Source organism: Alosa alosa, chromosome 23 (assembly GCF_017589495.1).
Source record: "Alosa alosa isolate M-15738 ecotype Scorff River chromosome 23, AALO_Geno_1.1, whole genome shotgun sequence".
NCBI lineage: Eukaryota > Metazoa > Chordata > Actinopteri > Clupeiformes > Clupeidae > Alosa > Alosa alosa.
The window spans coordinates 18,193,519-18,218,685 of record NC_063211.1 but is presented as its reverse complement, the minus strand read 5'-3'; the positions used below and the strand labels follow the sequence as shown (position 1 = coordinate 18,218,685).

At 45.7% G+C, this 25,167-nt stretch overlaps 1 protein-coding gene across 1 annotated transcript in view; it reads right to left on the bottom strand.

Annotated features, from left to right (window-relative positions):
- Positions 1–25,167, bottom strand: part of LOC125288217 (low-density lipoprotein receptor-related protein 1B-like) — a 271,541-nt gene that overhangs the window by 180,239 nt on the left and 66,135 nt on the right. Inside the window, 8 exon segments of the mRNA XM_048234393.1 lie at positions 721–885; positions 1,118–1,198; positions 12,604–12,720; positions 15,468–15,593; positions 16,313–16,453; positions 17,091–17,213; positions 21,224–21,413; positions 21,862–22,081. Of these exon segments, the coding sequence (XP_048090350.1) occupies positions 721–885; positions 1,118–1,198; positions 12,604–12,720; positions 15,468–15,593; positions 16,313–16,453; positions 17,091–17,213; positions 21,224–21,413; positions 21,862–22,081 (1,163 nt within the window).

The following is a 25,167-nucleotide window of genomic DNA, read 5'->3' as shown; positions in this document are numbered from 1 at the left end:
AGTAACCCACTAGTACTCAAATGCACACACATGCCCATGGATGCTCACAGCATTAATATAAATAGTACATGAACCATCATTTGAGGTAACATCAGAGAGTTCCTATTATCTGTGTCTTTTTTCACCTAAAACTTGTTTTTTCTTTGTGTTACTTTGTGAGATGTAAATGTCTGAGCTGACAGCTACCATACAAAGGGCTTGAAGAAGCACTCCCAAATTAAATGAAAGTGAAACAAAATAGGCTATGTCTGGGTATACTCTTCTTCTGTCTTTCAAGTGAATACTATTGCTGCCGAATCATTCAGAGTACACCTCAAAGCACTGATAACCAGAGTAGTAGTAAAAGTTGATTGAACTTTTTTGAAAATGCGATTCATCATCCATTCATCTTATGAATCTTAAATTCATAGAGCAATCTTAAAAATGAAAACAGCCACTCCCTCAGACAAGCAAATCTTGTGTGTGTTTGTATATGTGTGTGAGAAAGAGAGAGAGTGCATGTGTGTACATACAGCATTTATATATGCTGCAAATGAACATACATGCATGCTTGAGTGGTTGTGTATTAAAGTAGTGTACATGTATGCATCTCCATATGTGTGTACTGTAAGTATATACATAATTTCTGTGTGTGTGTGTGCTCTCATATGTATGAGTGTGTGTGTGTGTGTGTGTGTGTGTGTGTGTGTATGTGTATGATACGTGTAAGTGTGTGCTGACCTGTGCCTGTGCATGTGGCGTTCTCGTCGCTGTGATCTCCACAGTCGTTGTCCCCATCACACACCCAGTGCTCAGGGATACATTTCCCACTGGCACACTGGAACTGAGCATTAGAGCAGGCATGGACGCAGCCCAGCTCATCACTGCCATCTCCACAGTCGTCCTCTTCACACACACACACACACACACACACACACACACACACACACACAATGACATACATAGGAATTACCATAATGCACTTTGGCTTATGCAATCATAGGCTTGAAGAGTACACACTCATTTGAATGAGTTTCATTGTTTTTTAAATGATTATAGTGCTTTTCTGTCGTATTCTCATACCACTGACAGAGAATGTGTCCTGAGACTGCATAAGTGTGTGTTTGTGTCTGCTCACCTGAATCACAGTGCCATTTCACACTAATGCACTTCCCATTTGAGCAGCTGAACTGTGTGAGAGGTTCACATGTGGGGAAAACTGGGAGAGGAAGAAAAAGACAGAGGACCTTAATAACATGTTAATAACAGGTCAATAACTCAGACAGAGGACCTTAATAACATGTTAATAACAGGTCAATAACTCAGACAGAGGACCTTAATAACGGGTTAATAACAGGTCAATAACTCAGACAGAGGACCTTAATAACATGTTAATAACAGGTCAATAACTCAGACAGAGGACCTTAATAACAGGTTAATAACAGGTTTACAACTCATATCAGACAGAAGACCTTAATAACAGGTTAATAACTCATTTATATCAGACATTCTGACCTTTAATTACAGGACTAGTCATTATCAGGCCATCTTTTGATAAGTGCAGGGCATTGTTTGTTTCCATTCACGCGGTAAACTACAAGCAGTAACATGGTGTAAAAATATGAGGTAGAAACAAAGAAACAAATCATGCAGTTTGCTACAGAGGACAGCATTCATCCACACTTGATGCACGTACACAAACTGGAACTATTTTTTTAGCAGGGAGTATATACGTCTAATCTACATAAACAAACGGAAATCAAATCTGGAGTGTTCAAACTCCATTAATCAGTAGTAGACTTATTGAGTAAAATCAATTCACGTTCATGGGGTTGGCTAAGGATGTCCCCATGGCTGTGATTTGGTTATATGCTCTGTTTTGCTCAACTGTACAGCACACATTTTGGGAATAGGAACTTTCTACAATTGGGAACACTTCTGCTAGCACTAGAGCACAGATTGCGTCGGCCCGGCACAACATGTTAACACAGAGGGGTCACAAGACTGGATCTGTGTAGCTGCTGATACCACCCGCAGATACTCCAGCGTGGGCATAAACGAACTGAAAGCGAGCACACACACAGACACTCTCATAGGGTTTCGATTTGAGCAAGCCAAGTGTGAACTTTAATTACCTCTTGTGCGGCGACAGCGCCTATGTTTGTGCCTGGGCAGCGAGACAGAGCAAAGCCGCAACAGAGGAAGCATAAATGATAATGTACTGCTGCATATCACAGCTGAGACCAAGCTCCAGTCCTCAAGGCGCACAGATCAGACCGCACAGAGATGCGAGTGGCAGATTAATGGCCTACTTTTTTTGCATCCTTTCTTGCCAACAACACTGTCACGGTTCAGACAGATGACCAGAGGACCACAATTGCGTCACACCAGAAAGTTTATTAAACTTAAGGGAAAAGGGAAGTAGGGAGTGAGTGAAGGCTCCAGGGGTTACTGGGAATAACAGGGATACAGGGGTTCCGTCCAATGTGCTGTGTCTGTGTCCCCCCCAGTGGCAGCGATGCGTCCTATGACGCCGGTGGTGGGTGGTCCGGAAGTCCGGGATCGAAGAGTAGTCAGGAGTCGTTACGGCAGAAAGCAGGTCTGGTTTTCTGGGGCAGAAGAGTATCCAAGATTCAGGCAGGTCCGGGGGTCACAAAACAAGAGTGAGCCAGAAGCGCGAGCAAACAGGTTCCGGGTGTGAGCTTTGCAGACGATCTGACAAAGGAGAGCTGAAAGACAGGGCTTTAAATACTGGGAGAGGTTAGTGGGTAATGCAGCGCAGCTGGCAGAGTAATTAGAGCAGAGCAGAGCAGGGACAGGTGGAGCTAGTTAGGCTGAGTAGAGAGAGTGGTGAGCAGAGTGGAAGATAGTGGAAACCAATTAAGGTGGTAACCCGGTGGAGTGAGAGGGCTCATGACAGAACCCCCAAGGGACGGCCCCAGAAGTCCCAAGAGCAACACCACGCCGGGCGGGAGCCGGAGGAGGGCTAGAACTCCTCCGAACGGTCCGAGTGAACGTCCTCATCCTCGGAGGAAGCCGGAGGGTCGTGGTCGGGAGATGGGACAGGTCCCGAGACAGGGTCAGGCACAGGACAGGAAGCCGGCGGGCAGGGCGGGTCAGGGACCCCTCTGGGGCGGCCCCTACAGAGTACAGGTTCAGAGACAGGGTCAGGGTCAGGCACAGGACGGGAAGCTGGGCGGGCAGGACGGTTAGGGACCCCTCTGGGGCGGCCCCTACGGATTGCAGGTTGATCAGGATGCCGTTGGTGGAAGGCGGTGATGAGAGTCCGATCCACAATCCGACTAGCCGGCACCCAGGTCCTTTCCTCAGGTCCATAGCCCTCCCAGTCAATGAGGTACTGGAGACCCCTACCCCTCCGTCTGGACCGAAGCAGGCGGCGGACGGTGTTAGTGTTAATTTTGTCACCTATTTTTAATTTAGTCTTAGTCTTAGTCTTGTGACGAAATGTCCTTTTTAGTCTTTGTCATATTTAGTCATTCAAATATCATTTTTGTTAGTCAAGTTTTAGTCGACTAAAAGTCTCGTCATTTTAGTCTAGTTTTAGTCAAAAGAAAACTAAAGGTATCTTAGTCTTAGTCAGTTTTAGTCAACACATTTTAGTCTTTTTTTTATAAGTAATTATTTCTGATTACCATTTGAGTCAAATAGTGTTTCACACATCTCAATTTTCCAACAATATTGTGTGTCCACAGGGCTACTCGTCTGTTATAATTACTCATTCTGATTTATACAGTTATAGCTCGGCTGGGATTTGACCATAGACAGTAAAAGATTTGACTGGACCACTGTCATATTCGTAGACCAGTGTTTCTCAAAGTGTTGTCCGTGGATCACTGGACGTCCGCAAGCTATCCCAAGTAGTCCGCGAGCAGACGTGGTAAAATATAATATAGATGAGTTGTTTGCAATATTGAACCAACTTGTATGTAAAAACAGTTCTGCAACACTGTCTATGTAAGATATGCCAGTTTAAATCATACAGTATGAATCCACACAATAAGCAAAGTGGTTCAGTGAGTAGGCCTATTGTGTAGACTAATTATAGGCTACTGTTGAAGTACGCCTAATCTTTTTTTTTTTTTTTAGCTAGGGTTAGTTTAGTGGTCCTGAAACTGAAAAAAAGTTTGAGAAACACTGTAGGCCAAAGTATTAATGTTTTACTCCGCCTTGCTAGATGGCGATATGCGCACAAACACAACACATTCCCCAATCAGACTCTCCATCTTAGCCATAGCTAACCTGCTAGCAAACTTTCTATATTAGCTTACTTGCTAGCAAACTTTGCATCATCAGTCTAACTAGTTAAATAATTGACATTACATGATAAACATTTTTAGTATGGACATTCTGGGGATGTTAATTTGTATGAGAGAACCTTCAACTTCTGGGTATGTAGCATTGTGGCATAAAGCATAGTTAGCTTGCTAACTCTTGCAGAAATCTCCAGTGTTCTTGTTCCATGTAGTTTTAGTGTTGCAGCCACAGGGTTGCAGCAACAGCACGTAGACTAGCCTACAGGAAAGCTGTTGCGTATGAACTCATTCGGAATATTTTGAAAACATAATAGCTAGATGTTCTGTCTTCTCATTTTGTAGACGAAAATGAAGAGAGATTTTATCTTAGTTTTTATTTCATGCAAAACATTTTAGTCTCGTCTTTTTTCGTCAACAATAATGCATCTTAAGATAGTCTTAGTCAGTGTTTCAGGACAATACTGCCGTCTCGTCTTAGTCATGAAAAAAAAGGTTGTTGACGAACATATTTCCTCTCGTCTGGTCTGACGAAATTAACACTAGACGGTGTAAACCAGACCACCATCGACAAGCCGTGGAGGAGGAGGAGAAGGCGCAGCAGGGACCAGCGGACTCTCATGAATGGGCTTAATCTTAGACACATGGAAAGTGGGGTGCACCCTCATGGAATTAGGCAGTTGGAGCCGGACAGCAGTTGGGCTAATCACTCTTACGATAGGGAATGGGCCAAGGAACCGAGGTGCCAGCTTTTGCGACTCCACCCTGAGTGGCAGGTTCTTCGATGACAACCACACCCTTTGACCAACATGGTAAGTGGGAGCAGGAATTCTCCGACGGTTGGCCCCGGTAGTGTAGCTGGCAACGGATCTGAGGAGTGTGGCTCGGGCTTGTGACCAGGTGCTGGCTGACATCGGCGGGCAAAAGCAAGTGCAGATGGGCAAGTAACCTCCCCTTCCTGGCTGGCAAATAGAGGAGGCTGGTATCCATAAACACATTGGAAGGGGGACATACCGATGGCAGAGCAGGTCAGAGAATTGTGTGCGTACTCCACCCATGTCAATTGCTGCGACCAGGAGTGGGGGTTGCGTGAGGTCATGCATCGCAGTGCCTTCTCGAGCTCCTGATTTGCCCGCTCTGACTGCCCATTGGATTGGGGATGGAATCCGGAAGTCAGACTGACTGTGGCTCCCAGCAGGTGACAGAACTCCTTCCAAAAGGCGGAGGAGAATTGTGGGCCACGGTCAGAAACTACATCCTTTGGCAGTCCGTGGATCCGGAAGACGTGTTCCAGGACCACCTGGGCGGTCTCCTTGGCGGTTGGGAGCTTGGGGAGGGGAACGAAGTGTGCCATCTTGCTGAATCGGTCAACTATGGTGAGAATGGCGGTCATGCCACTTGAAGGGGCAGCCCGTGACAAAGTCAAAAGGCGATGTGAGACCAGGGGCGTCTGGGCACAGGCAGGGGCTGCAGCAATCCGGCTGGGGGCTGGCAGGGGCGACTTGTGTTGGTTGCAGATGGGGCAGGCTTGGGCCAATTCCCGTACATCCCTTCTCAGAGAGGGCCACCAGAACCTCTGGGCGAGCAGGTTGTAAGTGCGGGTGGAGCCAGGGTGACAAGCTAGGCGGGAGTCATGTCCCCACTGAATGACCTGGGACCTCAGGTTTTCGGGGACAAAAAGGCAGTCAGCTGGGCAAGCGCTGGGACCTGGCTGGTTACGGAGAGCTTCCAGCACCTGTTCCTCAACAGCCCAGGTCAGAGCTGCTTTCTGATGCAGGGACTTGGCAGAATCGACACAGGATCCTTGGAGGGGTGTCATCCTTCTGGAATTGACGGGAGAGGGCTGTCTGGCTTGGTGTTGCGTGATCCAGGTCGGTATGAAAGAGTGAAATTAAACCTGGTGAAGAACAGGGCCCAGCGGGACTGCCTGGAGTTCAACCGTTTGGCCGCGTCTTGGATGTACTCCAAGTTCTTATGATCGGTCCAAACGAGAAATGGAATGGTGGACCCCTCCAGCCAGTGACGCCACTCCTCCACCTCCACAATGAATTGCCGGTCCACATCAGGCATCTGGAGGATGGGAGCGGAGGTGAACCTTACCTTGAGGGTACTGAAGGCTTTGTCGGCTGCTGGGGTCCAGGTGAAGGGTTGCTTGGTGCTGGTTAGAGCAGTGAGAGGGGCAGCAATGGTACTGTAGTTCCGGATAAACTTTCTATAGAAGTTAGCAAACCCCAGAAACTGTTGCAGCTTCTTTCTGTTCTCCGGAACTGGCCATGAAGTGACTGCTGATATTTTGGCAGGATCCATTTGGATACTTCCCTCTGCCACTATGTACCCCAGGAAGGCCACTGTCTTGACGTGAAACTCACATTTCTCTGCCTTGGCGTGGGGAATTCTCAGGAGGCGATGAAGGACTTGCTGGACATGGCGGGTGTGTTCAGACAGGTTTCTGGAGTAGATTAAGATGTCATCCAGGTAAACGAAGACAAACTTGTTTAACATGTCCCACAGCACATCATTCACTAGAGCCTGGAACACAGCAGGAGCATTGGTGAGGACAAATGGCATAACCAGATCCTCGTAGTGGCCTGTTGGTGTATTGAATGCGGTTTTCCATTCATCTCCCTCCCGGATCCGCACTAGGTGGTAAGCGTTTCTGAGATCCAACTTGGTAAAAACAGTGGCTCCCTGGAGCAACTCAAAGGCAGAGGTGAGCAGAGGCAGAGGGTAACGGTTTTCACTGTGATGTCGTTGGAGTCCCCTGTAGTCGATGCAGGGGCGAAGAGAGATCCGTCCTTCTTCCCCACAAAGAAGAAGCCAGCACAAGCAGGAGATGAAGATGGACGGATTAATCCTGCGGACAGAGAGTCGTTGATGTAGTCCTCCATGGACTTTCTTTCAGGAGCAGACAACGAATAAAGACGGCCCTTTGGAGGGGCTGTTCCAGGGAGGAGGTCGATGGCACAGTCGTACGGTCGGTGAGGGGGCAGAGATGTGGCTCTTGCTTTGTTAAACACTTCTCTGAGACCATGGTAGCATTCTGGGACATTGGAGAGGTCAGGAGCGGAGTTAGTGGGTACTGGCCGAGGGGTAGTCTTGCAGCAAGCAGGCAGGTTCGGTGGCAGTCCTCTCCCCCACTCCCCTGATCACCCGGTCACCCAGTCGAGCTGAGGGTTGTGCAGGGCGGAGCCATGGGTAACCCAGGATGAGGGGTTGGCCTGGAGAGGGGAGCAGGTGAAACTGGATAGTTTCCGGACAGACCCATCGAGACCGGGGCCGTGACATGAGTGACCGATCCGAGTAAGTGTCCGTCCAGTGCCCGGGCAGGAATAGGAGGTGTCAAACGGTGGTTCTCCAGTCCCAGTTGGCGTGCCAGCTTGATGTCCATTATGTTGGCTTCAGCGCCAGAATCCACCAGAGCAGCCAGGGTGTGAGTTGAGTCAGAGAGGCGGAGGTGAACTTGCAGCAGGGGTTTGCGGGCGGGAGGACTGGATGGTCGTTGAGCTCAACCGGGACTCCCCTATGCCCGGTGAGCCGGCTTTTAAAGGGCAGGTTACCACCCACGATGTCCATCACCTCCACAATAGAGGCAGAGGTTTGAGGTGAAGCGGCGCTGGCGCTCTGCAGGAGTGAGAGAGGCTCGCCCAATCTCCATGGGCTCAGACTGGTCAAGCTGACTTGGGTGAGTGGCAGTAGATGACAGGAGCCCAGTCGGATCTCTCCGAATGCCGGTAGTTGGTGGACCTTGGCGCCCCCTCTCACGACGACGGGTCTATCCTTCTGTCGATCCGGACAGTCAGTGCGATGGCTTCATCAAGAGTGGAAGGCAGTTCACGGGAGACCAACTCGTCCTTGATATAGTCGGCCAAGCTATGGAAGAACGCGTCCACCAACGATGGTGTGTTCCAAGAACTTCGTCTTGCCAGGGTTCGGAAGTCGATGGAATGGTCTGCGACTGTACGTCTGCCTTGTCGAATACTGAACAGTTCTCGAGACGCCTCTGCGGTTGGTGAATCCAGGTCAAACACCTTCAGCATCTCCTCAGCAAACAGGTCGAAAGGTTGCACATGCGGGGGGTTTGGCGTTCAACTCTGCTGTTCCCCAGAGTCGAGCTCAACCCGTCAGGTGAGTGATGGCATACCCAACTTTAGCCCGTGGCGAAGGTCCTTGGCTGCAAGGAGAACTGAAGTCGGCAGCTAGTCAGGAATGGCCGGACCTGGGTTGAATCGCCGTTGAACCGCTCGGGGTTTCCAATCTTGGGTTCCGGAGCAGCGGCTGCAATGACTGGGGCAGGTAACTCGGGGGCAGGGCTGGTGGGCAGACTGCCTGGAACTGGGCCGGTGGGCGGAGTGGCTGGGGTAAGGTTGGTCGACCTGAAGCAGGGAGGTGATGTCGCCGCTCATGCGGGCTAGCCCTCTCTCAGTGTGTTCCAGGCGTTGCATGGCGGTGGGTTGCTCAGGTTCGTCGGTTTCCATGTCGGGGGAAGTGTGCGCTGAGTCCATGATGGTCAGATCGTACTGTCACGGTTCAGACAGACGACCAGAGGACCACAATTTAAGTCACACCAGAAAGTTTATTAAACTTAAGGGAAAAGGGAAGTAGGGAGTGAGTGAAGGCTCCAGGGGTTACTGGGAATAACAGGGATTCCGTCCAATGTGCTGTGTCTGTGTCCCCCCCAGTGGCAGCGTCGTCCCTATGGCGCCCGGTGGTGGGTGGTCCGAAGTCCGGGATCGAAGAGTAGTCAGGAGTCATTACGGCAGAAAGCAGGTCTGGTTTTCTGGGGCAGAAGAGTATCCAAGATTCAGGCAGGTCCGGGGTCACAAAACAAGAGTGAGCCAGAAGCGCGAGCAAACAGGTTCAGTGTGAGCTTTGCAGGCGATCTGACAAAGGAGAGCTTAAAGACAGGGCTTTAAATACTGGGAGAGGTTAGTGGGTAATGCAGCGCAGCTGGCAGAGTAATTAGAGCAGAGCAGAGCAGGGACAGGTGGAGCTAGTTAGGCTGAGTAGAGAGAGTGGTGAGCAGAGTGGAAGATAGTGGAAACCAATTAAGGTGGTAACCCGGTGGAGTGAGAGGGCTCATGACAAACACGAGTAAAGACAGGAAGGAAGAAAGATAACTGGTTTCTCCTTCCTGTTAGCACTCATCTGAGAATCTGCAGTAAGATGGGACTATTTAATGTCGAAAAATCACCTTCAGTAAATGTCAGCACATAACAATCACACAATTTCTGATTATTTTCGTGATTAGGGGTATTTAGAAGGTCAGCTTTTCAGCTCGGCATAAAAGGGTCAGCTTGGTGTTTCTGATAACAAAAGGATAAAAGAAAACTATGTTAAAAGTAATACACTTCAAATGCTAATGGCCATGACAGCACTAAACACCACCAAAAATGAAAAGCCGGATTATGGTTCACACACAGTCAACTCGTCACCGCATAATAACCACCAACCCAGGGTTCTCAAGGTGCAATTAAGTATGAGGGTAAATTTACACTCTTAAAATGAATGTGTTTAAAACAACACAACTTGTGTTGTATTGAACACATCTCTGTGTCCAGATAGGGACAACACAGTTTGTGTTGTTTCCTTTTTTTATTTGTTACACAGTATTGAAAATAGCACAACTTGTGTTGAAAACAATACAACTTGTGTTGAAAACAACACAACTTGTGTTGTTTTTTAACACATCTCTTTGTCCAGATGGGGACAACACATTCGTTTTAAAAAATGGAATTGAGGGCCATGCAGGCTATGTACTTTTAAAAAACAAATACTACACAACACAACACTCTTACTGCAGCACCCTTGACAGAAAACCACCATCGGGGGTTAAATCCTGACTCGAGACATCAAGTTTAATTTCCTTGTAGTTTAACCAATTAAATATGCATGGCCCCTTGCTTCCTCCCTCTCTGTCAGCTGTCTGTGGGAACGCCAGCAGAGCACACCTGCTGGGCGGGCTGGGTGTGAAATTAAATTCAAGTAGAGACTCCATAGAGCACAGCTAGGAATACACATGACAAACAATCAGCCATATTTTAGTACAGTAAAGGAAAACACTCTCTCTCTCTCTCTCTCTCTCTCTCTCTCTCTCTCTCTCTCTCTCTCTCTCTGTTGCCCATAAGAGAAAGTTTTGTTCCCCAGTACTTTGTTAAATAAATGTTGTTGTCTTTTTCTCATGGGGGAGTGAGTACCCAATGTCTTGTATACAATAACAAAGCAATGTACCCAATATACGCCAAACAGAAAAACAAAACGGCAGGATGGCAATACTAAATGACTAATGGATCATGCAATTGTGAGGGTTAGGTGCCTTGTTCAAGGACACTTCAGCCATTCCTACTGGTCAGGGATCGAACTGGCAACCCTTCTGTTCCAAGCCCGAAGCCCTGACTAAGTAGGCCACAACTGCCCCGTGCCCTTCTTTTACCTTTGTCCATACTAAAGACATTCAGTGTCCTTCCGAGCAAAGTACTCTGACCACCAAACTAAACCAGCAAGCAAGGAGAGAGAGAGAGAGAGAGAGAGAGAGAGAGAGAGAGAAAGAACTGCGGCATCATCAACAAATGCATGAATCGAGCTGTATAAAGGCCACCACATTGCACCTCTCCATCGCCGAGGCCACTTCCTAATTACGCCGATGAGTGCTCCAGCTCTCCTCGCGAGGTTAAAGGTCAAGAGGAGAGTCCGTGGCAAGAGGACAGTGCCCGACCCCCTCATTAGAGTGCGAGGGCGGTTGCTGTCTCATTTAACTGGAGTGGGGGAGCATGGGCTATGCTCAATTATGCTGACCCAAAGGGGACCTGGCTGTGCTACAGTAGCTGCCCGTGCTTGGCAGGGGCTTTGATATCCGAACAAGGTTTGAGGGCGCGAAGAAGTGTGTTTAACCCTCAAAAGGTCAGCTATCTGAGAAAAAGAGAGACCACATTCACATAATAATATCTGCAGTTTCTGTTTTCCATGGCAGAAACGTATCCCCTGCAAATCTGGAGGCCTTGTAACATATATCTATTCTTTAAGTGTCCTTGAATGTCAAACCCATACATGCTTTCAGACTTCAGACTTCAATTCCCATCAGACTTACCACACTAAGTCAGACAGCACTGTATGAAAATCATTTCATGTAACAAATAACACATTCAATCAAATTCAGAAGGCAAATACACATCTAACTGCTGTACGTCATGCAAACACGAGGACTAATATACTCCCACACGTGTGTATTCAGCTGAAGCCTTCACAAACAAATAGGATGAAAATGTCTCAATAGTGAATGTGGCTTTGAACAAGCACCCCATTGCCCCATTACATCATCATAGGACTGCTTTTTGAACAGGCACCCATTGTCTTCCTTTGAAGAATGAGAAATGCACTCTATGTTTTTCAAATGTTTTATAGCCCTCTGCTGAATTGCTCAGTGCTACCTCAGATGTGTGGATCCTGTGAACCTTCAACCTGTGAGCTTTCGCCTACCGCAGCCTTGTGCCACAGAGACTTCAAACCCACCAAACAGCACTGTAGACTCCAAGCTTTAATGTATAGCTGCGCCCAGACCCTCAAACCATCACTCATCCCTCAAAGCATTCCTTTTTCACTATCTACTTTTTCTCTCGGCTCTATGAATGATTTTGAATGATGCAAAATGGACAGTCTTAAGTCTAATTAAAGCTCATTTAATAGCTAGATAAAATCAATTTGCTAATTTAACAACATGGACATGACCTTAACAGTAACCACTGATGAGTCAGCTCAATGTTCCGACATGCCACACAATAGCTATAGTTGATGCACAAGAACTTTGCTTGTTAATAGATTTTTGAAATTTGCCTGCAATTTAAACTAGACGTACCGCAGAGCGGAACATAAAATGCCCGCAGCTCATCCCTGCGTGCTCCGTCCACGGAAGAAAAGGGCTTCTATTCTATCTTGAGAATTCTTCATCAGCCTAGTGGGGCTACACGCCCACCAAGTTTCATGTTCCCTGGTGTTCTGCTGTTCTGAGAATCGTCGACTGTAAAATTGCTGAAAAAAATAAAACCCTGAAACAACCTATATGACCATGCTGCACTAGCACTAGGGAAGTTTATAATTAAACACTCAGTGTGACCACCAGCTATTAACCCCTGCTGTTCTGCCTGCTCTAACTCAACAGGCATTCATGCCTCTGTTAACAGCTTCATTTCACCACATGTGCTGTATGTCTCCATCTCCATGAACTAGTCAGCCTCAGCACTTGTTAGCAGCCTGTATACTGTACGCTTTCATGTACAAACCGCGTGAAGCTCGTTAACTGCTCGTCAACAAGACCCCTCGTTAAAGGCCTGTACTACGCGTGTTGACCGCTCATGCTTACCACACGAAGTCGGCTCGTCCGAGTTGTCTCCACAGTCATCGTCACGGTCGCAGGCCCAGCTGACAGGGATGCAGCGTCCGTTCAGGCAGGGGTATGTGTCCGACTGGCAGGTCTGAGCTGGAGCACAACAGATCAAATGGTTATGATCATGGTTATGGTTATGTTTGCTTAGCAGACACGTTCATCCAAAACAACTCAGACCAGACCATAGCATAACAATAAACTTTACAGCAGCATTTGAACTGTTTTCCCCACCACTACTACTACTACTACTACTACTAATAATAATAATAATAATAATAATAATAATAATAAACATTTACAAAGTATAGATGCATGTTACAAGGTGAGGTTTTAAACCATCACTGTGTTCTGCAACCACACAAGACAACAGATGACATTCCATGAAGATCGATTCTGCATATCGTATAAAATGCTGTTAAGTTCTTCTGTCTTATTTCCCATTTAAGATCAGTGCTTGTGACATGCAGACATCTGGATGCAATTTCATCTTGTCTGGTCTACTTCCTTATTCGGCTTAACCGCTTGATGTTATGGCTTTAAACCTCCCAAGAGATGATATCTTTATGACTCACTCACTATAGGAGAGCCTTCTGAGTTGCCTGAAGTTTGGAGGGCTTCTGAATATTGTCTACATTGCTACTGTTACACTACTTTATATCATTGTATCATTGTTGCCCCTGATGTTTAATATCAGATTCTACTGTGTTTAGGTCTGGTATACATCTTATCTTACTATAGTTTATGTAAAAGATCATCCACACTATACTTTACTATAGATATTAATCTCACATAAATATTATCTTAATCTGGTTTCAATCTGGTATGGTAGATGGATTTCCATCTAGCCCGGACCCAGTGTAGATCTAGCTAATATATGTTTCCCAGTCCCAGTCAGCTATTTAGGAAGGATAATGCAATGGAGAGACACCCAACATAATCAACCACTCTCAAGTCTGTATATGTCACTCTGAAGAGCTGGACCTTGTTACATATTCATAACCTGGAAAGGTGCTTGACTAGACAGTCAAATTACTGAAAAAATAAGGTTATGATTGAAAGTGAGTCAAAATGCTGTCATTCAATAAGCCCCATTTCCTTTTATCGTTGCAAGCATTTGATTACGCTTTGATGTGACAAGGTTTAGCAGAAGCTGCAGGCAATCATCTTTGATTGCCCGAAGTCATTTTCTTAAAAAATACAGTACTTTGCATAACATTTATTTCTGTCATTTTCCTCCTTTGAATCATAATGTAGTCTAAATGAACCATAATGGAAATGTCTAATTTGTTCTCCCTTAAAAGGACGCAGTCTTCCACAGTAATCTTTATTGAAAAAAAGATTCCAGTCCTTAGTGTTTCCCAAACCTAATTTTCTCAAAGACAGAACAGACATATTCCAAGTCATTCAATTTGGTCAGCTCATTTGAGGCTTCTCATAAATAGTCAACAGTCACAAATCAGACATTAATGTCCAAATACATGCCCCATGGCCCTGCTCTCAACCACCTCTTGAGTCTCTTTGACCCAGCACCAAATGTATACAGTACATTCTCAAATCCATTACTCAAAACCACCCACAGCCTCAATTAACTAATTACTGTTACTGAGTGTTTCCAGATTAAATCCAAATAAGCATATTTTCACCACAAGTCCATTATTTTTTGAGTTTCATTTAAAGCAAAATCATCAGCACATTATTTCTAATGTTAGTCATATTTTAGATAGAAAATATCAAGAATGAATTCATCATCTAACTACAGTAGTTTATATGCTCTCTCAGATTCCCTCTGATATGCATCAAATGCCCATTCCCATATTCCAACCAGTCCATTTCTAGCACGACCTTGATGATATCCCCTCTATTACAAATCAATGCAATTGTATATGTGCACCTATGGAGGATGACTACCCTAGAGTCATTGAGGGTTGAGATTTTAGGCTGAATGTTAAACTATACACACAGAGGTAAGCTACACAGGGCCAAAAACTGTTCTCCTTTATTCTGCAGCTTAAAAGTACGGATTACAGAGTAATAAAAGGTGAGGACTAAACAGACATGGTGTTCTTTTTTCCCCCTGGTGCGTGACACGCTGTGATTTAGACATCACAACCGCAGGAGGAGCCTAGAGCATCGACTGTTCTTATCTGCAGCTTACAGCTCTCCTATAGCGCGCGGAGAGATTGAGTCGATAGTGACGAGCAGAAGGAGAAATAACTGAACGAAAAAATTGCCCGGCGTCACCATCAAACACATCTCCACTCCTCTTCTGCCCCCCCCTCCCTAACCAGACACACACATAATGCACACACACACACACACACACACACACACACACACACATACACACACACACACACACACACACACACAAACCTTGATGTACGTCTTCATCCAATACAGTCAATGACTCAAAGATGGAGACACGCACACCCGAGATGCCATACCTCTCCACAGAAAAGATAAATTAGTTTTGTGTCGGTTGCTTGTTTATTTATTTATTTCTTCCAGAGGCACTGAGTTCGCCTTTTGGGACCACATGGCATGTAGTACAAGTCCCCTCTATCAGAGACAAATTATGCAGAGATTCCTCGGCAGTGTTGTTTGCCCAACACACACACACACACACACACACACACACACACACTCTCTCTCTTTTCTCTCTCTCTCTTCTCTCTCTCTCCTGTATTCTCTGAAGGCCTCCTGTCTCCAAACACAAGGCCTGCTCAGTTTGAGTGAAACTCAGCTGACCATGTTCATGTAGGGCTGCAGCGGTCAGCATGGCTGGGCACCTGCGAATGATTGTGTGTGTGTGTGGTGGGTTGACAGGTAGGAAGACTCACCTGAGCAGGTGAAACTGGACTCGTCCTCGTTGGCTCCGCAGTCATTGGTGCCATCACACAGCCACTTCTTGGGGATGCAGCGGTTGTTCATGCACTTGAACTGATCCACTGGACAACTGTGGTTCACTGATGCCCAGACACAGAAACAAACATACAATTGATGACCTCAATGAAGTCAAAACAGTACACACACATGAAATGTGAAAGATTAACTTAAAACAAACAAACACTCACTGCATCCCCTCTGTCACTCAACAAAAGTCACTTTTCATCAGCATGCATGTGGGGCGGCCGTGGCCTACCGATTAGCTCTTCAGACTTGTAACCGGAGGGTTGTCGGTTCGAACCCCGACCAGTAGGCACGGCTGAAGCGCCCTTGAGCAAGGCACCTAACCCCTCACTGCTCCCCGAGCGCTGCTGTTGTTGCAGGCAGCTCACTGCGCCGGGATTAGTGTGTGCTGAGTGTGTTTCACAAATTCACGGCTTGGGATAAATGCAGAGACCAAATTTCCCTCACAGGATAAAAAGAGTATATATACTTATACTTATGTTTCCTGGGTAGTGTCCTTTTGACTTTCATGAATGTCTTGACCTTGACCTTGACTTTGTCCTTACCATACTCTACCATTAGCCCTGGGTATTGATAGCTACTCTGCTCTGCCCTTCAAGCTAGTGGAAGGAGCCTTACAGTATTATCTGTAGTTCAGATATTATCTATTTTTTACAAATATGTCCTCAAATTCCTGACCATGTTGTTTGAATCACCTTTGCATGACTAGTTAGGCTACGGGACCACTGAAGACCAGCCAGGGCAGAGGGCAGCTAGGGGTACTGCAGATACTCACAGCAGAGCAGAGGCTCCTCGTCACTCCCGTCCAGACAGTCGTCATCTCCGTCACACTTCCAGGAGAGCTGGATGCAGCGCAGGTTCCTGCACTGGAACTCATCACTCCTGCAGTGCTGTGGCTCTGCCTTATGGGATGTGCCTGGGAGTGCCAGACAAATGGGCATGCATGGACATACAAATATACACACACATACTGTATACAAACAAAGGTCAGACAAGTCAAATACAGTAGATGCCCCGGGCAGAGACAAAGGGGCAGCCGTGGCCTACTGGTTAGCGCTTCGGACTTGTAACCAGTAGGAACGGCTGAAGTGCCCTTGAGCAAGGCACCTAACCCCTCGCTGCTCCCCGAGCGCCGCTGCGCTGGGATTAGTCTGTGCTTCACCTCACTGTGTCCAGAGACCAAATTTCCCTCACAGGATTAAAAGAGTATATATACTTATACTTGCTATGCACAAAAAATAATGAATACACATAAAACACATACAAAAATAGACGCCCAAATGGAGCAAAGTTGGCACACTGTCCCTACAAAAACACATACACACAATCGCACAACACAAAGTCTGACACAGAAACCAAATAAACAATTTGAACAGGCATCTAAACACACAGACACACACACACACACACACACAGAGCCACTGACATGGGGTTGAATATCAGTGTCAGCAAATCATTAGTAGTATAGATGTGTGTGTAGATTAGAAGTATAGATGAGGATTCTTCTCTATGTGTATGTGTGTGTGTGTATGTGAGTGTTTAGGCTTACTCACGTGAACACGTGACGTTGTTCTTATCCAGCGTCTGGTCGTCAGCGCAGGCACACACACGGCCTCCAGGGATGGCCAGGCAGAGCGAGCTGCAGCCCCCATAGTTAATACGACAGGCGTTATCACCTGCAACAGAAAGGACCAATTGCACTGATTACAGTTCTGCAATATAAAGAAAATATCTATATGTACTAACTAGACTCTGGCTTGAGGGTCTTATTACAGCATAACAAAGAAGTATAAGCTAATGCGATACTTAGGAACACCTAACCATTCCAAACTGGCAATGATAGATGTATTATTTAACCAAGCCCAATACGATGCTATATTTGTCAGTCTTTCATAGCACATTATAAACTACGCTACACAATCATAATAAGTCTTAATTACAGTAACTGTGACAAGCAAGGAGTGGTGGAGCGGCAGTTGCATCGCTGCCTAACAGTCAGTTGGCCCAGGCTCAAGCCCTAAACCCGCCGTTAAAAGTCCAAGGCGCTCTAGATTAACACGTCCATGAATACCAGTCATTTTTATATGCCATAGGCTCTGTTATAAACTCTGCATGTGTGATACAATGTACTTAGTGTGGCTATTTTCTTACATCAAATAAACTTTGAGAGAAGAAGAGAAACAAATCATGGAAATCGGTGAAACCAAAACACACTTGAAGCATTAAAATCAATGCATGTGTGGACTCTGCAATTACTGCGATCAGGGATGACTCCCCACTCCAGTCTGTGAGCACACATTACGTTCAGTGGAGTCAGTCTGTGTTGAAGCAATGCAAAAATGTCACTTCCTTTGACTTCATGAGAATGCTGAAACCAAGTGTGGGCAGTGCGGATAAAAGCGGATTGCAAAGCCTTTGCTGCAGTTTGTTGCCTCCCGCACCGCAACGTCAAATCTCCCCTTCCGGCATTGTAGCCGCGGGATACTGGAGCTCAAGGCTGCCAGTCGTACCTGGAACACAAACAGCAGACGCCACAACACAACACAAAGCCCCATCCAAAAGGACGTTGGCCACGTCGGCACGCTTTAATGGTGGTTTATGGGATTAATTATGGGATAGAGACACCCTGCTGAACTGTCTAACCGAGGTCATGACTTTACCCCCCGGCACTGGGACCACACGCTGCCACCAAGATGGAGTACCATGTGGCATCGTGGCATGAATGGCATGAGAGAGAGAGAGGGGGGTAAAATGGCCTGAAATATCAGAAGACACAATCCTTGTTTTTTTCTTTCTCATTTGCCACAATCCATTTGTCTAATCCTGACACCCAGAATGACTTTGGCTGATTCAAAGGGGCCAGAGGGGCCAATCAGGACTCCTGTAAATCCTCAGAAATGACGTCAAGGCCCCCCCTCGCTGGTGACCGATCCATGGATGTATTTATGGGGAGATAGAAATAAACACTTGTCTCTAGTCAGTGCAGAATGTGAGCGATATTCATGAGTGACTCACTGGCAGCTGTCACAGCAATTAACCCTGATCAAAGGGCAGTCATAGACACACACACACACACACACACACACACACACACACACACACACACACACACACACACACACTTTTCACACCACATATTGTATATACATACACACCTCAAATATACACATGCCATAAACACCCAAGCTCCACACACAGGCTACACACACACACACACACACACACACACACACACACACACACACACACACACACACACACACACACACACACACGCACACTTTTCACACCACATACTGTATATGCTTGCAGCATACATACACACCTCACATATACACATGCCATAAACACCCAAGCTCCACACACAGGCTACACACACACACACACACACACACACACACACACACACACACACACAACTATTAACAGGATACGCAATGGGAACTGTTGAGAAAGCAACACTGATGAAATGGAACAAAGACTGCTAAATTTACCCTTCCGTTGTCATCACATCTTCCAACATCAAGTTGTGTTTACAACCCTCAGTGAGCCATGTGTTAACTCCCCATTAAACGGCATGTCTGTTTATCTTAGCTAGCGCAACATTAGGTGTGGCGTCATGTGAGTTTGATGACTGAGTAAATATTTAACGCACATGACAAATGAAACGAGACAGAATGAATGTGACACAAATTGCATAAAGTCACAAGCAACTTTGCGTCTTCAAAAAGTTCCAAACTTCCAAGGTGAATCTGTTCATTGTGCTCTCTAAGTACGTGTGGAATGAGAGGTGCGGGTTGCTTGGTTGTATTTTTGTGGGTGTTTCTCAAAGTTGCAAATCACAACTAAGACATGGCCCATACAGTTAATCATTTTTATGAAATATTTGTCCGTCATACTGAATTACTGATAAAATCACACTGAATAAAATTATGTGGAGACTAACCTCATACTTCTTAACAATAAAATAGAAAATGCTAAGGAGCAGAAGGGGCTAATGACCTTAAAACGGGGCGTGATGAATGAACAAAGGGGAAATACTGTATTAGCCATTAGAGCGCACCCTCTACGTTGAAAGGTATCCTGTACTAACGAAGAGCTGTACCACTATGACACATAATTAGGACTGTTTCAAATACCACTGACTGAGCCCTACATAAGTGTTTTAAGAACATGAAAAGCACACAAAAAGTGCTTACGGCCTGATCTGTTAAGGTTAAAATTACCATTAGAGAGTCGGCTCTGAGAATGTGCTGAGTTTATCTGCAGAGACTTTCTAATTAAAACACCAGGCTAGCGTCAGGGTGGCATTTGTTTTCAGACAGACTCTGCCCTTTGAAAGGTGAGCGGGATCTTGATGCTAAAGCCCAGATGAGGCCGAAAGGGCTCAGCATATATCAAAAGGGGGATGAAGAGAGCAAGAGAGAGAGAGGGGGGAGGGAGAGAAAGAGAGAGAGGACAAGGACATGAAGAGAGAGAGAGACAAAAAGAGTGTAAGTAATAGGGCAGGACAGACATGAAGAGAGGAAAGGAGAACAAAAAGGCCAGAAACAGGAGGAGGGCAAGACACAGTGAGAGCGAGAGGCAGAGAGAAAGAGAGAGAGAGAGAGAGAGAGAGAGAGAGAGAGAAGGAGACAGATGGAGAGAGAGGGAGAGGGGGGGTGAAGCCGGTCCACACTTCCAACGATAAGTACAACAATTACTGTAAATAGTGCAGTTTTATATATCACTCTGAAAAACTCAGCAGCAGCGCCCCGTACCATGAATGGGCTCAGTGCCCACGTGTGCCCAGGCTCAAGTCTGAGGTCACTTCCTGAGGCCAATCTCCATCTCTCTCCCTTGCTCCTTTTCTGATCTCTTCATTGTCTTGTCAAAGAAAGGCTAGAAAGCCTTTTAGGCTAAAAACTATTGCTTGGGTCACAACTATTTAAACATCCACACCACACATTAACCATAACTACACAAAGAACAATATTGTTGGTTATTGTTGGCAAGAGTGTGATTAGTAAAAACAACATCAGTTGATCGGAGTCCAATGAATTTTCAAAGCATCACATTCAATCAAGGAAATTATATTTCTGAGAGGTTTTACTTGATTAGTCAGTGTGGACAATCATTTAGTTATGGTATCGCTATGCAGCTGTAATAGTGTGGAGAGAAAGATATCAATTCATCCAGAGAGAGGGAGAAAGAAACGAGAAAGACAAGCCAGAAATGCATAACAAAATGTTTAACTTTCTGGGGATAACGAAGGGAGAGAGGAACAGAGTGAGAGAGAGCCGAAACAGGATAAGAAAGTTGTAGAAAGAGATAAATACGGAGGGGATAAGCCACATATATATGAAATAATTTCCTAGGGATACTGAGAGGAAGACACAGGGAATAATACAGCAGAGAGATTGAGAAAGAGAAACGGGTTTAAATTTGCATTTATTCATTTAGCAGACACTTTTATCCAAAGCGACTTACACGTGCCAATTATATTACAAGGCCATTGTCCCCAGACCAACTAGGGGTTAAGTCCCTTACTCAAGGGCACAACGGTGGAAGCTGGGAATTGAACCCACATCTTTACAGGCTACAGCATGCTAGCTCAGCTCCTTAGCCATTGCGCTACCACTGCCCCGATGTGATAAAATGATTGACAGGTAAAGGACATGCCAGATATGTCTGAAAGATCCCTCACCTTGTTGACTTTGAGCATCATACACTCTCAGTCCAAACAGTGGCGGCCGCTCAGTCCTCATCAGGTTCACCTGGGCCGTCTGGAGGTTCAGTTGGAAGATGGATCCATTCATATAGTCCGTCCAGAATATGTGATTCAGGTGCTGTGTGATCCCGAACGGGTGGTTGACCTCTTTCCCATTGTACACCACCTGCACAAGGACAGAGCTTTGAAGTGAGTAAAACTTCCAAGAAAATATTATAATAATTAATATTAATGTTTTAAAACTCTCCGTAGCCACATATGTATTTACGTTTTAAACCTAATACCTCAAAAACAGGTTTTATTTACTCATGGCTTCTAAGGCACAACAAGTGATTTAGTTTTGTACTGATGTTTCATTATTTGAAAGAATCAATAAAATTAAGGACACAAAATTATCTTCAAAGGGTTTGTTGATTGGCAGAGCCAAGGAATTCAGACTTTTAACATCAATCATTTCGTCATCACAAAGTAACGTATATGGTTGATTACAGCGTAAAGCGCTAATTTAAAAATGTTTCACTTTCTCTCTTATTAATGCTTTAAGAACGATGAAACAATGTCAATCAAAAAAAACAAAATCAAATAAGAACGCACTCACTCACTCATGTACTGACCGTTCTGTGGGTGCCGTTGAGAAAGATGCGCTCGATGTGGTCATAGTAGGCATCACACCAGTACAAGACGCCAACGGCGTGGTCCAGAGCCAGCCCATTGGGCCACAACATATTGGAGGTGACGAAGATCTGCCGGTGTGACCCGTCCATCCACGCCTTCTCGATACGACCAATGCTGTCATTCACCTCATCTTCCTCCCAGTCTGTCCAGTACATCCAACTGTAGCAAGAGAGAGAAAGAGATAGATAGAGAGAGAGAGAGAGAGACCAAAATAGTGGTACATCATTCAGTAAGTATATCTACTGACCTCTACATGTATCTCTTTATTTCTTTACCTGTTTTCTGATTGCATGATAAGCATGAGGATGTTGCCAAAAAAACAAGCCAACACTTTGGTCTTCCATTAGAACTATTTGTGTGTGAATGTATACTCTTGTCTTGTAAAAATGTATGTTTTATATCTGGGAGATCTTTGTATCTGTATGTTCTGTTATGTGTACGTTTTTTTCTTAAACTGGCTGGCCTGGGGTGCAAAACAAATGTCAGTGTAAACTGACAATAAAGTAGTATTGTATTGTGTCATATTGTTTCACATCGTATCGTATTGTACCATATTGTATATTTAATCCTTCAATAAGGTGTGATATAGTTGCTGCCTGGAAGAACTCTCTATCATGTATGGTCTTTAAACTCAGTCACTGCCTTGTTGCAACTGGATGTCTTCAGAGAGAGGGGGAGATGGTTGTGGGGGAAGGGTGAGTAGATTAGTTTACTGAGAGGTTAATTACTCAGTTAGTTCATTAACAGCTGCCTCTGTGCAAAGGACCAGTATTTAACTACACACACATCTTGAGCTACAGTGGTGGGGAAAGGAGGGAATAAAGAGATGGGATCTGAAGCTGAAGCACCTGACAAGACACGACAAGGCACGATACGACACAACCTAACTTAACTTAACTTCATTTAACCACACTTAACCTAACCTCACCTAGCATAACATAATATATAAAATAACATAACAGTATCTCACATGCATACACAGTTCTGTTTACCTGCATATGACCTTTGACCTTTCAAAAGCATGCCTGTCGTCACTCCAACTAGTTTAACTTGGCCTCGTTTATCTTTGTCTTCCTCCACAAAATGTAAAGGTCAGTGCTTAGATACCATCTCCCCTCCAAAGTAAATAAATAAACATACACACACACACACACACACACACACACACACACACACACACACACACACACACACACACACACACCCATAGACAAGGTCTCCTGCTTTATGCAGAGACTCTTATTATCACCGGCCAGATCTGGCTGTGCTGTGTGACAGGTTGGACGGAGATGGAGGAGGACTGGGACGGTGGCCCAAGGAGGAGATGTGTGTGTGTGTGTGTGTGTGTGTGTAGGTGTACAGTATGTGTGTGTAGGTGTGTGTGTAGGTGTGTGTATGTGTGTGTGTGTGTGTGTGTGTGTGTATGTCTGTGTGTTTGGGTATGTGTACGGTGTGTGTGTGTGTGTGTGTGTGTGTGTTTGTGTGTGTGTGTGGTGGTAGTGGTGGTGGTGTCCCTGCGTGTCCCCCTGGTGTCCCGCTGGCGTCCCACTGCGTGTGGGTTTGACCCCTGCTGAATTATGCATGGCTGGCCTGACTCTGACTGACGGCTCCTTCTGCCACCGAGAAATGAGAGAGGAAAGAGAGAGAAAGAGAAAGAGTGGTGGTGAACGGAGAGAACGGAGGAGTCGGAGCGGAAGAGTGCGGCGGGCGAGCACCCGAGACAAAGCAGCGTCTGCCACGGCGGCGAGCGGCGAGAGCTAATGCTGTGTCTTATCGACTGAGGGCAGACAGGAAGTGACACGGGAGGTACACTGATATGACAAGGTAACAGCAAGCGCACGGGGACAGGAGGGTGGGTGTGTGTGTGTGTGTGTGTGTGTGTGTGTGTGTGTGTGTGTGTGTGTGTGTGTGTGTGTGTGTGGGGGGTGGGCAGGATGTTGACAAGCACCAAAGAGACACAGAGTGACTGAGAGGAGCGGAGAGAAGAGTAAAGGAGCAAATCCCCCAGGCTGCACTTTGTCTGTTGAACTGTTATCGGAGCTTTTCTCCTCAAGGGGCCTTACGTGTCGCTAACACGTGGTGACACATGGTGACACTAGTGGAAGAAGTCTCGTGGGGACCAAGACGGGCTTGGTCATTTTATGACGAGTGTTCACAGTCTGGAGATGACTCTTTGAATCGATGGCTTTAAATGGCTTTCAGCTCCTATAGGGAAAAAGTGGAACACCTGCCCACGACTTGATCAAAATCACATATCAGTTTTGTGATTACTGACTGGATCTCTAGCAACTCCACAACATCTTCACAAGACACGAATTCTAATCACACACATTTAAACCAAACAAAACTGACGTTTGTCTGATATTTCTAAATGTACTGTGACATGTATGTCTGAACCTCTAAGTAACATAACCTGACTCTTGCCAGATGAATTTCGTTCCGCTTAGCTCCGCCTAGCTTCACTCACATCCATCTGGGACCTCTTCCGTTGAGAGTGATTTCTGCACCAGATTTTATGGTAGAGCCAATCAGGACGCAGGGCGGGAGTTTCATAGATGTGACATAGCGTAGAAGCGACTGTGAGACTGTTATCAGCGTCATGGGTTGGCTTCGATGTGAGTGGTTGAAGTAGCACGTCAATAGATGACGGACAAGTGGCTTATCCAATCACATGCAAGCATTTTTTGATTAGGCCCAGCCTTCTGAAGCAACACTTCAATGGATTGATCCCAGATGGATGAGTGGAGCTAGGCGGAACGAAATTCATCTGGCGAGAGTCAGGTTAGAGTCAAGTAACTGAAAACTGAAAAAAAAAACTCTGATGTCAAGTTCTTAACATACAATTCCCAATACAAAACTTTCCAGCACAAAAAGTGATAGTGCTTCCTCTACAGTTAAAAAGCTCAAAAGCAAGCAACAAACACACAAAGAAATTGCTGAAAATCAATGTTAAGAACTGCAAAGCAATGCAAGGCAAGACAATGTAAAGAAATGCTTTTTCTCCTATTTCTTTCCTATTTCTTTTCTTTGCTTCTTTTTTCATGTAAGCCTCTTATAACAGAGCTAAGGATTCATAAAACTGCAAGTACTGCAATTTAGCGTATTACTGTCCTGACCTCAAACCCTAGTCTTTGCTTCTGTCCCTCGACTTCCCTTACAGAGAAATGTGACACACACACACACACACCCCATTACATTACATTCAAAATGGAACACCTCTTCCACAATTGAAACCATCGTGTTTT